We start from the raw sequence: 15,000 nt of genomic DNA on the forward strand, positions 1-15,000 counted from the left end.
AGTGCAGCGGTTTGATTTGTTTGATCGTGGCTAGCTGCATAGCCGTCTTTGTTTCAAAGATAATTGTGTAGTCTAGACCGATTCCCTAGGTTAGCTAGCCAGCTATTGTCGTTCTTTTAACTCAACGTAACGTAAACAACACTGCTAGCTAGCCAGCTAGCCCCGAATAGCAGCACTGTAGAATTATTACACTCAACGGAACGACTTGATTAGTGTAGTGTCAACAACGCAGCTACTGCCAGCTAGCCTACTTTAGCAGTACTGTATCATTTTAATCATTTTAGTCAATAAGATTCTTGCTACGTAAGCTTAACTTTCTGAACATTCGAGACGTGTAGTCCGCTTGTCATTCCAATTTCCTTGCATTAGCGTAGCCTTTTCTGTAGCCTGTCAACTATGTGTCTGTCTATCCCTGTTCTCTCCTCTCTGCACAGACCATACAAACGCTCCACACCGCGTGGCCGCGACCACCCTAACCTGGTGGTCCCAGCGCGTACGACCCACGTGGAGTTCCAGGTCTCTGGTAGCCTCTGGAACTGCCAATCTGCGGCCAACAAGGCAGAGTTCATCTCAGCCTATGCCTCCCTCCAGTCCCTTGACTTCTTGGCACTGACGGAAACATGGATCACCACAGATAACACTGCTACTCCTACTGCTCTCTCCTCGTCCGCCCACGTGTTCTCGCACACCCCGAGAGCTTCTGGTCAGCGGGGTGGTGGCACCGGGATCCTCATCTCTCCCAAGTGGTCTTTCTCTCTTTCTCCCCTTACCCATCTGTCTATTGCCTCCTTTGAATTCCATGCTGTCACAGTTACCAGCCCTTTCAAGCTTAACATCCTTATCATTTATCGCCCTCCAGGTTCCCTCGGAGAGTTCATCAATGAGCTTGATGCCTTGATAAGCTCCTTTCCTGAGGACGGCTCACCTCTCACAGTTCTGGGCGACTTTAACCTCCCCACGTCTACCTTTGACTCATTCCTCTCTGCCTCCTTCTTTCCACTTCTCTCCTCTTTTGACCTCACCCTCTCACCCTCCCCCCCTACTCACAAGGCAGGCAATACGCTTGACCTCATCTTTACTAGATGCTGTTCTTCCACTAACCTCATTGCAACTCCTCCAAGTCTCCGACCACTACCTTGTATCCTTTTCCCTCTCGCTCTCATCCAACACTTCCCACACTGCCCCTACTCGGATGGTATCGCGCCGTCCCAATCTTCGCTCTCTCTCCCCCGCTACTCTCTCCTCTTCCATCCTATCTTCTCTTCCCTCTGCTCAAACTTTCTCCAACCTATCTCCTGATTCTGCCTCCTCAACCCTCCTCTCCTCCCTTACTGCATCCTTTGACTCCCTATGTCCCCTATCCTCCAGGCCGGCTCGGTCCTCCCTCCCGCTCCGTGGCTCGACGACTCATTGCGAGCTCACAGAACAGGGCTCCGGGCAGCCGAGCGGAAATGGAGGAAAACTCGCCTCCCTGCGGACCTGGCATCCTTTCACTCCCTCCTCTCTACATTTTCCTCCTCTGTCTCTGCTGCTAAAGCCACTTTCTACCATTCTAAATTCCAAGCATCTGCCTCTAACCCTAGGAAGCTCTTTGCCACCTTCTCCTCCCTCCTGAATCCTCCCCCCTCCCTCCTCCCTCTCTGCAGATGACTTCGTCAACCATTTTGAAAAGAAGGTCGATGACATCCGATCCTCGTTTGCTAAGTCAAACGACACCGCTGGTTCTGCTCACACTGCCCTACCCTATGCTCTGACCTCTTTCTCCCCTCTCTCCAGATGAAATCTCGCGTCTTGTGACGGCCGGCCGCCCAACAACCTGCCCGCTTGACCCTATCCCCTCCTCTCTTCTCCAGACCATTTCCGGAGACCTTCTCCCTTACCTTACCTCGCTCATCAACTCATCCCTGACCGCTGGCTACGTCCCTCCCGTCTTCAAGAGAGCGAGAGTTGCACCCCTTCTGAAAAAACCTACACTCGATCCCTCCGATGTCAACAACTACAGACCAGTATCCCTTCTCTCTTTTCTCTCCAAAACTCTTGAGCGTGCCGTCCTTGGCCAGCTCTACCGCTATCTCTCTCAGTATGACCTTCTTGATCCAAATCAGTCAGGTTTCAAGACTAGTCATTCAACTGAGACTGCTCTTCTCTGTATCACGGAGGCGCTCCGCACTGCTAAAGCTAACTCTCTCTCCTCTGCTCTCATCCTTCTAGACCTATCGGCTGCCTTCGATACTGTGAACCATCAGATCCTCCTCTCCACCCTCTCCGAGTTGGGCATCTCCGGCGCGGCCCACGCTTGGATTGCGTCCTACCTGACAGGTCGCTCCTACCAGGTGGCGTGGCGAGAATCTGTCTCCTCACCACGCGCTCTCACCACTGGTGTCCCCCAGGGCTCTGTTCTAGGCCCTCTCTTATTCTCGCTATACACCAAGTCACTTGGCTCTGTCATAACCTCACATGGTCTCTCCTATCATTGCTATGCAGACGACACACAATTAATCTTCTCCTTTCCCCCTTCTGATGACCAGGTGGCGAATCGCATCTCTGCATGTCTGGCAGACATATCAGTGTGGATGACGGATCACCACCTCAAGCTGAACCTCAGCAAGACGGAGCTCCTCTTCCTCCCGGGGAAGGACTGCCCGTTCCATGATCTCGCCATCACGGTTGACAACTCCATTGTGTCCTCCTCCCAGAGCGCTAAGAACCTTGGCGTGATCCTGGACAACACCCTGACGTTCTCAACTAACATCAAGGCGGTGTCCCGTTCCTGTAGGTTCATGCTCTACAACATCCGCAGAGTACGACCCTGCCTCACACAGGAAGCGGCGCAGGTCCTAATCCAGGCACTTGTCATCTCCCGTCTTGATTACTGCAACTCGCTGTTGGCTGGGCTCCCTGCCTGTGCCATTAAACCCCTACAACTCATCCAGAACGCCGCAGCCCGTCTGGTGTTCAACCTTCCCAAGTTCTCTCACGTCACCCCGCTCCTCCGCTCTCTCCACTGGCTTCCAGTTGAAGCTCGCATCCGCTACAAGACCATGGTGCTCGCCACGGAGCTGTGAGGGGAACGGCACCTCAGTACCTCCAGGCTCTGATCAGGCCCTACACCCAAACAAGGGCACTGCGTTCATCCACCTCTGGCCTGCTCGCCTCCCTACCACTGAGGAAGTACAGTTCCCGCTCAGCCCAGTCAAAACTGTTCGCTGCTCTGGCCCCCCAATGGTGGAACAAACTCCTCACGACGCCAGGACAGCGGAGTCAATCACCACCTTCCGGAGACACCTGAAACCCCACCTCTTCAAGGAATACCTAGGATAGGGTAAGTAAGGGTAAGTAATCCTTCTCTCTCCCCCAACAAGATTTAGATGCAAGTGGCTGTTCCACTGGTTGTCATAAGGTGTATGCACCAATTTGTAAGTCGCTCTGGATAAGAGCGTCTGCTAAATGACTTAAATGTAATGTAAATGTATATATATTTGTCATATGCGCTGAATACAACAGGTGTAGTAGACCTTACCGTGAAATGCTTACTTTTACAAGCCCTTAACCAACAGTGCAGTTCAAGAAGAGATATTTACCAAATAAACAAAAGTTTTTAAAAAATGATAAAAAAATAACAGCGTTAGCTGTGTCACTAGAGATTCTGGGTTCGAGTCCAGACTCTGTCACATCAGGCCGCGACCGAGACACCCATGGGGCGGCGTACAATTGGCCCTGCGTCGTTCAGATTTTTCGGGTCAGAGCTCATTAGAATAATACTCAGCATGCTTTGCTACTGTCCATTTTTACATATATACTGAACAAAAATATAAACGCAAAAAGCTGATTAAACAGCATGATCATTACACAGGTGCACAGGGGATGTCCTTGTCCCATCGCGCATTATAGCGTCTCCTGTGGCGGGCCGGGAGCAGTGCACGCTGACACGGTCGCCAGGTGCATGGTGTTTCCTCCGACACATTGGTGCGGCTGGCTTCCGGGTTAAGTGGGCATTGTGTCAAGAAGCAATGTGGCTGTGGGCTGGGCTGTGTTTCGGAGGACGCACTGCTCTTTGGCCTTCGCCTCTCCCGAGTCCGTACGGGAGTCACAGCGATGAGACAAGACTGTAACTACCAATACCACGAAATTGGGGAGAAATGGTTCAAAAACGGCTGTTAAGAAGCCTTTTGGTCCTCGACCTGGTGCTCCGCTAACACTTGGTGCTCCGGTAACACTTGGTGCTCCGGTAACACTTGGTGCTCCGCTAACACTTGGTGCTCCGCTAACACTTGGTGCTCCGCTATAGTTCTGGTTTGTATTCAGCGCGCGGTGAACTTTTCCTACTTCCTGTAAATGACTGTTGATTGCTCAGCCGCCGTCAGTACAAGATATATAAGCGCTAGCTTTGCGTTAGCTTAGCATAAGCATTGGGTTAACACCGTTAAGGTGACCGCCGTCAGGAACAAGACTTATAAGCGCTAGCTTTGCGTTAGCTTAGCATAAGCATTGAGTTAACACCGTTAAGGTGACCGCCGTCAGTACAAGACATATAAGCGCTAGCTCTGCGTTAGCTTAGCATAAGCATTGTGTTAACACCGTTAAGGTGACCGCCGTCAGTACAAGACATATAAGCGCTAGCTTTGCGTTAGCTTAGCATAAGCATTGGGTTAACACCGTTAAGGTGACCGCCATCAGTACAAGACATATAATCGCTAGCTTTGCGTTAGCTTAGCATAAGCATTGTGTTAACACCGTTAAGGTGACTGTGTCAGAGGTGAGAGTTGGGCTAACGCCTTGCTTTCTGAGAGAGATGTGGCCTTCGACAAGTCAAAAGGATGAGTTATCTGTCCCGCTGCCACTTTAAATCCTCTGTTCTCTGTGAGGGAGACGGGTTAGTGGTGACCTGTGCTATCCTGCTAGCATAGCATGATTAAGATATTAGTGGTAATGACAGTGGATGTCCTGTTGTTGGTCAGAGGGCTGTGACCTGTTACCACCACCTCAACAGGGGGGTCAGAGGGCTGTGACCTGTTACCACCACCTCAACAGGGGGGTCAGAGGGCTGTGACCTGTTACCACCACCTCAACAGGGGGTCAGAGGGCTGTGACCTGTTACCACCACCTCAACAGGGGGTCAGAGGGCTGTGACCTGTTACCACCACCTCAACAGGGGGGTCAGAGGGCTGTGACCTGTTACCTCCACCTCAACAGGGGGGTCAGAGGGCTGTGACCTGTTACCACCACCTCAACAGGGGGGTCAGAGGGCTGTGACCTGTTACCACCACCTCAACAGGGGGGTCAGAGGGCTGTGACCTGTTACCACCACCTCAACAGGGGGGGTCAGAGGGCTGTGACCTGTTACCTCCACCTCAACAGGGGGGTCAGAGGGCTGTGACCTGTTACCACCACCTCAACAGGGGGGTCAGAGGGCTGTGACCTGTTACCACCATCTCAACAGGGGGGTCAGAGGGCTGTGACCTGTGACAGGTGCTCTGGTAACACTTGCTGTGCGGTGGCATAGAGAACAGTCCATGACTAGGGTGGCTGAAGTCTCGGACAATTTTATGAGCTGTCCTCGGACACCGCTTATTATATAGGTCCTGGACGGCAGAAAGCTTAGCCCTTAGTGATGTAGTGGGCCGTACGCACTACCCTCTGACACCGCCTGGTATAGAGGTCCTGGATGGCAGGAAGCTTAGCCCTTAGTGATGTAGTGGGCCAAACGCACTACCCTCTGTAGGTGCCTTATGGTCAGATGCCGAGCTGTTGCCATAAAAAGGTGGTGATGCAACCGGTCAGGATGCTCTCGATGGTGCAGCTGTAGAACTTTTTGAGGATCAGGGGACCCATGCCAAATCTTTTCAGTCTCCTGAGGGGGGAAAAGGTTTTGTTATGCCCTCTTCACGACTACATTGGTGTGTTTGGACCGTGATAGTTTGTCGGTGATGTGGACACCAAGGAACTATAAACTCCCGACCCGCTCTACTACTAAATACTACTCTACTACGACTAAGTACACACCCCCGAGGGGCCCCAGTGTTGAGGATCAGTGTGGCAGACGTGTTGTTACAAACCCTCACCACCTGGGGGCGACCCGTCAGGATGTCTAGGATCCAGTTGCAGAGGGAGGTGTTTAGTCTAAGATCCAGTTGCAGAGGGAGGTGTTTAGTCCCAGGGTCCTTCCCTTAAAGATGAGCTTCGTGGGCACTACGGTGTTGAGCGCTGAGCTGTAGTCAATGCCTTTTGTCCAGGTGGGAAAACGACAGTGTGGAGTTCCTTGCCATTAAAAAAATAATCTGTTGAAATAGCACTGTGGATTTATAGACTTCAGATTTGCAAAGGGGACATAATTATATTGCAATGTACAGCCTTCTCGCTGGACCTTGGGTCCATGAAATGAGGTATCAGTCTACTCAGTGACACTCACAGATCATAACTGCGAAGGGTTTACACAAATATCAGTGTCGTAGCTCTTCTTGCAGGACATTAACTTTGGGAAATCACCTCACTATTCAGTCTATTGTGAGTATTGGACAATTCTTAAGCAAAGTAGAGCCTTACCTATGGATCTGGATGGTCCATGAAATGAGGGAGCCCCTCAGGGGTGAGTGCTTAGTCCCCTCCTGTATTCCCTGTTCACCCATGACTTCGTGGCCAAACACGACTCAAACACCATCAAGTTTGCAGATGACAACGGTGGTAGGCCTGATCACCAATGAAAGCCTATAGGGAGGTCAGAGACCTGCCATCTCAACGTCAGCAAGACAAAGGAGCGGATTGTGGACGACAGGAAAAAGGAGGGCTGAGCCACGCCCCCATTGAGATCGACAGAGCTGTAGTGGAGACAGACCACATCACTTAAGGACCTACCATGGTCCAAACACACCGACACAGTAGTGAAGAGAACAAGACAACGCCTCTTCCCCCTCAGGAGGCCCGAAAAGATTTGGCATGTGCCGTCAGATCCTCAGAAAGTTTTACAGTTGACAGGATCTTGACTGGCTGAATCATTTATTGGTTTGGCATCTGACCGCAAGGCGCTACAGAGCTAGTGTGTACGGCACAGTAATCACTGGTTGCCATCCAGGACCTCTATACCAGGCGGTGTCAGAGGAAGGACCTAAAAATTGTCAAAGACTCCAGCCACCCAAGTCATAGACTGTTGTCTCTGCTTCCGTATGTCAAGCGGTACCGATGCACCAAGTCTGGAACCAACAGGACCCTGAACAGCTTCTACCCCCAAGTCATAGACTGTTCTCTCTGCTACTGCCAAGCAAGTGGTACCGACACACCAAGTCTGGAACCAACAGGACCCTGAACAGCTTCTACCCCCAAGTCATAGACTGTTCTCTCTGCTACTGCCAAGCAAGTGGTACCGACACACCAAGTCTGTAACCAACAGGACCCTGAACAGCTTCTACCCCCAGGCCATGAGACATCTAAACAAGAATGCTAAATAGCTGAATAAAATAGCTACCGGGACTACCTGCATTGACCCTTTTTGTACAAACTCTTTTGCCTCGTCACATACGCTGCTGCTGCTACTGTTTATTATCCATCCTGTTGCCTAGTCACTTTATTCTAAATAGTTAACCAAGTAGCTATCTGGACTATCTGCAATGACACCCCTTTTTTTTTTATAACTCATCACACGCTACTGTCTATCTTTTTAACATCAACGACATCACACCTGGCCAGACACCCCATGCTTGCTCAACCCCCCGTAATCTCCAGCGCCCAGCATACCTCTGCCATACGGCCTCAAACTGCACCATTTTGTCTCTCTCCTTCGACCGAGCACTTTTCAGCATTTAGATAAAGCATTTGAGTTAACGATGGAGAATTGGTTGATTTCCAGTTTAAGTATTAAATACATAATATTTATTTTTAATATTTTAAGACGTATTTTTCAAGATGATTGACTGAGAAACGTCTTGTTTCTTCCCCATCGGGAATCTTGAAATACGCCGACAGACGGAGTGAGATTTACAATGTAATGTTACAATATGAAAACCAAATGTCTAACTTCTATACTTTATTACCTATCCTGTTGATTAGTGACTTTATTCCTAGTTATATTTACATATCTACCCCCTACCCCTGCGCATTGACTCAGTACTGGTACCCTGTGTATATAACCTAGTTATCATTACTCAGTACTGGTACCCTGTGTATATAGCCTAGTTATCATTACTCAGTACTGGTACCCTGTGTATATAGCCTAGTTATCATTACTCAGTACTGGTACCCTGTCTATATAGCCTAGTTATCATTACTCATTGACTCAGTACTGGTACCCTGTGTATATAGCCTAGTTATCATTACTCATTGACTCAGTACTGGTACCCTGTCTATATAGCCTAGTTATCATTACTCAGTACTGGTACCCTGTACTGGTACCCAACTTCAAACATCAGCTATCTGAGCAGCTAACCGATCGCTGCTGCTGTACATAGTCTATTGGCCCACCCATTTTCACCTACCTCATTCCCATACTGTTTTTATACTGTTTTTATTTATTTACTTTTCTGCTCTTTTGCACACCAATATCTCTACCTGTACATGACCATCTGATCATTTATCACTCCAGTGTTAATCTGCAATATTGTAATTATTCGCCTACCTCCTCATGCCTTTTGCACACATTGTATATAGACTCCCCTTTTTTTCTACTGTGTTATTGACTTGTTAATTGTTTACTCCATGTGTAACTCTGTGTTGTCTGTTCACACTGCTATGCTTTATCTTGGCCAGGTCGCAGTTGCAAATGAGAACCTGTTCTCAACTAGCCTACCTGGTTAAATAAAGGTGAAATCAAAAAAAATCAAAAAATAAATATAGCCTCTACTGTATGTAGCCCCTCTACTGTATATAGCCCCTCTACTGTATATAGCCCCTCTACTGTATATAGCCCCTCTACTGTATATAGCCCCTCTACTGTATATAGCCCCTCTACTGTATACAGCCTCTCTACTGTATATAGCCTCTCTACTGTATATAGCCTCTCTACTGTATATAGCCCCTCTACTGTATATAGCCTCTCTACTGTATATAGCCTCTCTACTGTATATAGCCTCTCTACTGTATATAGCCCCTCTACTGTATATAGCCCCTCTACTGTATATAGCCCCTCTACTGTATATAGCCCCTCTACTGTATATAGCCTCTCCTGTATATAGCCTCTCTACTGTATATAGCATCTCTACGGTATATAGCCTCTACTGTATGTAGCCTCTACTGTATGTAGCCTCTCTATTGTATATAGCCTCTACTGTATATAGCCTCTACTGTATATAGCCTCTCTACTGTATGTAGCCTCTCTACTGTATGTAGCCTCTCTACTGTATATAGCCTCTCTACTGTATATAGCCTCTCTACTGTATATAGTCTCTCTACTGTATATAGCCTCTCTACTGTATATAGCCTCTCTACTGTATATAGCCTCTCTACTGTATATAGCCTCTCTACTGTATATAGCCTCTCTACTGTATATAGCCTCTCTACTGTATATAGCCTCTCTACTGTATATAGCCCCTCTACTGTATATAGCCCCTCTACTGTATATAGCCCCTCTACTGTATATAGCCCCTCTACTGTATATAGCCCCTCTACTGTATAGAGCCTCTCTACTGTATATAGCCTCTCTACTGTATATAGCCTCTACTGTATATAGCCTCTCTACTGTATGTAGCCTCTACTGTATGTAGCCTCTCTACTGTATATAGCCTCTACTGTATGTAGTCTCTCTACTGTATATAGTCTCTCTACTGTATATAGTCTCTCTACTGTATATAGCCTCTACTGTATATAGCCTCTCTACTGTATATAGCCTCTCTACTGTATATAGCCCCTCTACTGTATATAGCCCCTCTACTGTATATAGCCCCTCTACTGTATATAGCCCCTCTACTGTATATAGCCCCTCTACTGTATATAGCCCCTCTACTGTATATAGCCCCTCTACTGTATATAGCCCCTCTACTGTATAGAGCCTCTCTACTGTATATAGACTCTCTACTGTATATAGCCCCTCTACTGTATATAGACTCTCTACTGTATATAGCCTCTCTACTGTATATAGCCTCTCTACTGTATATAGCCTCTCTACTGTATATAGCCTCTCTACTGTATATAGCCCCTCTACTGTATATAGCCCCTCTACTGTATATAGCCCCTCTACTGTATATAGCCCCTCTACTGTATATAGCCCCTCTACTGTATATAGCCTCTCTACTGTATAGAGCCTCTCTACTGTATAGAGCCTCTCTACTGTATATAGACTCTCTACTGTATATAGCCCCTCTACTGTATATAGACTCTCTACTGTATATAGCCCCTCTACTGTATATAGCCTCTCTACTGTATATAGCCTCTCTACTGTATATAGACTCTCTACTGTATATAGCCCCTCTACTGTATATAGCCCCTCTACTGTATATAGACTCTCTACTGTATATAGCCCCTCTACTGTATATAGCCTCTCTACTGTATATAGCCTCTCTACTGTATATAGACTCTCTACTGTATATAGCCCCTCTACTGTATATAGCCCCTCTACTGTATATAGCCTCTCTACTGTATATAGCCTCTACTGTATATAGCCTCTCTACTGTATATAGCCCCTCTACTGTATATAGCCTCTCTACTGTATATAGCCTCTCTACTGTATATAGCCTCTCTACTGTATATAGCCTCTCTACTGTATATAGCCTCTCTACTGTATATAGCCCCTCTACTGTATATAGCCCTCTACTGTATATAGCCTCTCTACTGTATATAGCCTCTCTACTGTATATAGCCTCTCTACTGTATATAGCCTCTCTACTGTATATAGCCTCTCTACTGTATATAGCCTCTACTGTATATAGCCTCTCTACTGTATATAGCCTCTCTACTGTATATAGCCTCTCTACTGTATATAGCCTCTCTACTGTATATAGCCTCCTCTACTGTATATAGCCCCTCTACTGTATATAGCCTCTCTACTGTATATAGCCTCTCTACTGTATATAGCCTCTCTACTGTATATAGCCCCTCTACTGTATATAGCCTCTCTACTGTATATAGCCCCTCTACTGTATATAACCTCTCTACTGTATATAGCCTCTCTACTGTATATAGCCCCTCTACTGTATATAGCCTCTCTACTGTATATAGCCCCTCTACTGTATATAGCCCCTCTACTGTATATAGTCCCTCTACTGTATATAGTCTCTCTACTGTATATAGCCCCACTACTGTATATAGCCTCTCTACTGTATATAGCCTCTCTACTGTATATAGCCTCTCTACTGTATATAGCCCCTCTACTGTATATAGCCCCTCTACTGTATATAGCCTCTACTGTATATAGCCTCTCTACTGTATATAGCCTCTCTACTGTATATAGCCTCTCTACTGTATATAGCCTCTCTACTGTATATAGCCCCTCTACTGTATATAGCCCCTCTACTGTATATAGCCTCTACTGTATATAGCCTCTCTACTGTATATAGCCTCTCTACTGTATATAGCCTCTACTGTATATAGCCTCTACTGTATATAGCCTCTCTACTGTATATAGCCCCTCTACTGTATATAGCCTCTCTACTGTATATAGCCTCTCTACTGTATATAGCCTCTCTACTGTATATAGCCTCTCTACTGTATATAGCCTCTCTACTGTATATAGCCTCTCTACTGTATATAGCGCCACTACTGTATATAGCCTCTCTACTGTATATAGCCTCTCTACTGTATATAGCCCTCTACTGTATATAGCCTCTCTACTGTATATAGCCCTCTACTGTATATAGCCCTCTACTGTATATAGCCTCTACTGTATATAGCCCCTCTACTGTATATAGCCTCTCTACTGTATATAGCCTCTACTGTATATAGCCTCTCTACTGTATATAGCCTCTCTACTGTATATAGCCTCTCTACTGTATATAGCCCCTCTACTGTATATAGCCTCTCTACTGTATATAGCCTCTCTACTGTATATAGCCTCTCTACTGTATATAGCCTCTCTACTGTATATAGCCTCTCTACTGTATATAGCCTCTCTACTGTATATAGCCCCTCTACTGTATATAGCCTCTCTACTGTATATAGCCTCTCTACTGTATATAGCCTCTCTACTGTATATAGCCTCTCTACTGTATATAGACTCTCTACTGTATATAGCCCCTCTACTGTATATAGCCTCTCTACTGTATATAGCCTCTCTACTGTATATAGCCTCTCTACTGTATATAGCCTCTCTACTGTATATAGCCCCTCTACTGTATATAGCCTCTCTACTGTATATAGCCTCTCTACTGTATATAGCCTCTCTACTGTATATAGCCTCTCTACTGTATATAGCCCCTCTACTGTATATAGCCTCTCTACTGTATATAGCCTCTCTACTGTATATAACCTCTCTACTGTATATAGCCTCTCTACTGTATATAGCCTCTCTACTGTATATAGCCCCTCTACTGTATATAGCCTCTCTACTGTATATAGCCCTCTACTGTATATAGCCCTCTACTGTATATAGTCTCTCTACTGTATATAGCCCCTCTACTGTATATAGCCCCTCTACTGTATATAGCCCCTCTACTGTATATAGCCCCTCTACTGTATATAGCCCCTCTACTGTATATAGCCCCTCTACTGTATATAGCCCCTCTACTGTATATAGCCCCTCTACTGTATGTAGCCTCTCTACTGTTATTTTTCACTGTCTTTTTACTGTTGTTTTATTTCTTTACCTACCTGTTGTTCACCTAATACCTTTTTGCACTATTGGTTAGAGCCTGTAAGTAAGCATTTCAACGTAAGGTCTTCTTCACCTGTTGTATTCGGCGCACATGACAAATAAACTTTGATTTGATATGTGCCAAAGGATTTGGACAACCCGAGTATGGAACCTGGTAGTGAGTACTGCAACCGAGGACAGACAATTTTTTACACTCTACACGCTTCAGCACTCGGCGGTCCCGTTCTGTGAGCTTGTGTGGCCTGCCACTTCGCTGCTGAGCCGTTGTTGCTCCTAGACGTTTCCACTTCACAATAAAAGCACTTACAGTTGACCAGGGGGGCAGCTCTAGCAGAGGAAATATTTGACGAACTGACTTGTTGGAAAGGTGGCATCCTTACGACGGTGCCATGTTGAAAGTCAAATGAGCTCTTCAGTAAGGCCATTCTACAGCATGGCTGATTGCATGACTGTGTACTCCAATTTATGCACCAGTCAGGAACGAGTGTTTATTTTATTTATTTTTTACCTTTATTTAACCAGGCAAGTCAGTTAAGAACAGATTCTTATTTTCAATGACGGCCTCTACTGTGGGTTAACTGCCTGTTCAGGAGCAGAACGACAGATGTGTACCTTGGCAGCTAGGGGGTTTGAACTTGCAACCTTCCGGTTACTAGTCCAACGCTCTAACCACTAGGCTACCCTGCCGCCTCTACTCTAACCACTAGGCTACCCTGCCGCCTCTACTCTAACCACTAGGCTACCCTGCCGCCTCTACACTCTAACCACTAGGCTACCCTGCCGCCTCTACACTCTAACCACTAGGCTACCCTGCCGCCTCTACACTCTAACCACTAGGCTACCCTGCCGCCTCTACACTCTAACCACTAGTTCTACCCTGCGCCCTCTACACTCTAACCACTAGGCTACCCTGCCGCCTCTACACTCTAACCACTAGGCTACCTGCCACCCGGGTGTGGGTGACATATCCAAATCCACTCATTTGACGGGTGTCCACATCCTTTGTCATATATATATATATATATATAGTGTATGTATTCCCCCAATGCAAAGTCTATACATCCAACGTGCGATTTAAACAGATTGTGTGTTTGTCAAATTAACAAAAACTGTCTTTTGTTGAATTTTTATAAACAACATTCCAACCTTGTTTAGCATTATCTGGTCCGAGTGTGGCAAGACTATGTTTCACCCGTTTGCATCAGTTTCAAATGGGGAGGACTTTATTTTGAAGACGAACCACCGATTCCACTATTGTTGCTCACGCCAATGTTGTTGACAACACTAATCTGCTCGGCCATGCAACCTCCTCTTATAATTAAGCAATAAGGCCCGGGACGGGGGGTTAGGCCAATATACCACGGCTAAGGGTTGTTCTTAAGCACGACGCAACACGGAGTGCCTGGACACAGCCCATAGCCGTGGTATATTGGCCATATATCGCAAACCCCAGAGGTGCCTTAATTGCTATTATAAACTGGTTACCCATGTACATTGGAGCAGTACAAATAAACGTTTTGTCATAACCGTGGTATACGGTCTGATATTCCACGGCTGTCGGCTAATCAGCATTCAGGGCTCGAACCACCCAGTTTATAGTTCACATTTGATAGCAACCATATTTTGGACATTTAACAGCAATGGGCGGCTAAGCAGAAGTAAAACTAACGCAAGACAACGGGGGGGTCAGCTAATGGTAGTGGATTGGAGAGATATTTATAATGCAAAATACATATTTACAGATGTAAATTCAACTGTTGCTTTTTTACCTCCTTGACATCTCAGTAATCTGTCAGGCATCAACTTCAGTTCGTCATAAAGGGACTTGAAGATCTCCTGCAGCTTTTCAAACTCTTCCGATGACATTTTGCTTTTATTTTAGCAGCAGGATTTGTGTTTTAAATTGTCCGTTTCTTTCTTGACAACACAAACGCCCAAATATTAGAAAATTAAACGGTTTAATTGCCGCTTATACGCTTTGTTGATAACACCGTAAACCCCCTAAACAAGATCCTCGGGACTCTTTCCGCATTCTGGTGATCGTGTGTCACATGTCTAGCGTCACTGGCTGCCTGAAGTGAATATCCCAATTATTATCACGAATGAAATGTCAAGTACATGCTTTTAAAATCAAAGTAACTTCAAATGTTTGACAGCAGCGTATGCTGTATACTTCTAATATGAATAATGGTTTTACAAAATTGTGGTTAAAACTGAAATAATATGTTTGATATTTATATACGGGCATTGAAAAGGTAGCTTTCACTGGT

The 15,000-nt window shown here is 46.2% G+C and overlaps 1 protein-coding gene and 1 long non-coding RNA gene across 5 annotated transcripts in view; both read right to left on the reverse strand.

Annotated features, from left to right (window-relative positions):
• The window catches only part of vti1b (vesicle transport through interaction with t-SNAREs 1B), a 21,529-nt gene extending 6,724 nt beyond the window's left edge, over window positions 1–14,805 (reverse strand). For 3 of the 4 annotated variants that reach the window (XM_052496166.1, XM_052496167.1, XM_052496168.1), the window contains exon 1: window positions 14,500–14,805. In XM_052496166.1, coding sequence (XP_052352126.1) covers window positions 14,500–14,596 — 97 coding nt within the window. In that variant the 5' untranslated portion in view covers window positions 14,597–14,805. The remainder of the gene's footprint in view (window positions 1–14,499) is intronic. The other variant, XM_052496169.1, reaches the window with a different exon arrangement.
• LOC127915751 (uncharacterized) lies at window positions 4,969–5,410 on the reverse strand. The gene is made up of 3 exons (XR_008091959.1): window positions 5,351–5,410; window positions 5,186–5,308; window positions 4,969–5,064 (listed from the first exon to the last, which is right to left on the reverse strand). It is a non-coding gene; the product is annotated as an uncharacterized LOC127915751 (long non-coding RNA).
• Window positions 14,806–15,000: the final 195 nt, after the last annotated feature.

The sequence above is a fragment of the Oncorhynchus keta genome, chromosome 35, assembly GCF_023373465.1.
Source record: "Oncorhynchus keta strain PuntledgeMale-10-30-2019 chromosome 35, Oket_V2, whole genome shotgun sequence".
In the NCBI taxonomy this organism is placed as follows: Eukaryota; Metazoa; Chordata; class Actinopteri; order Salmoniformes; family Salmonidae; genus Oncorhynchus; species Oncorhynchus keta.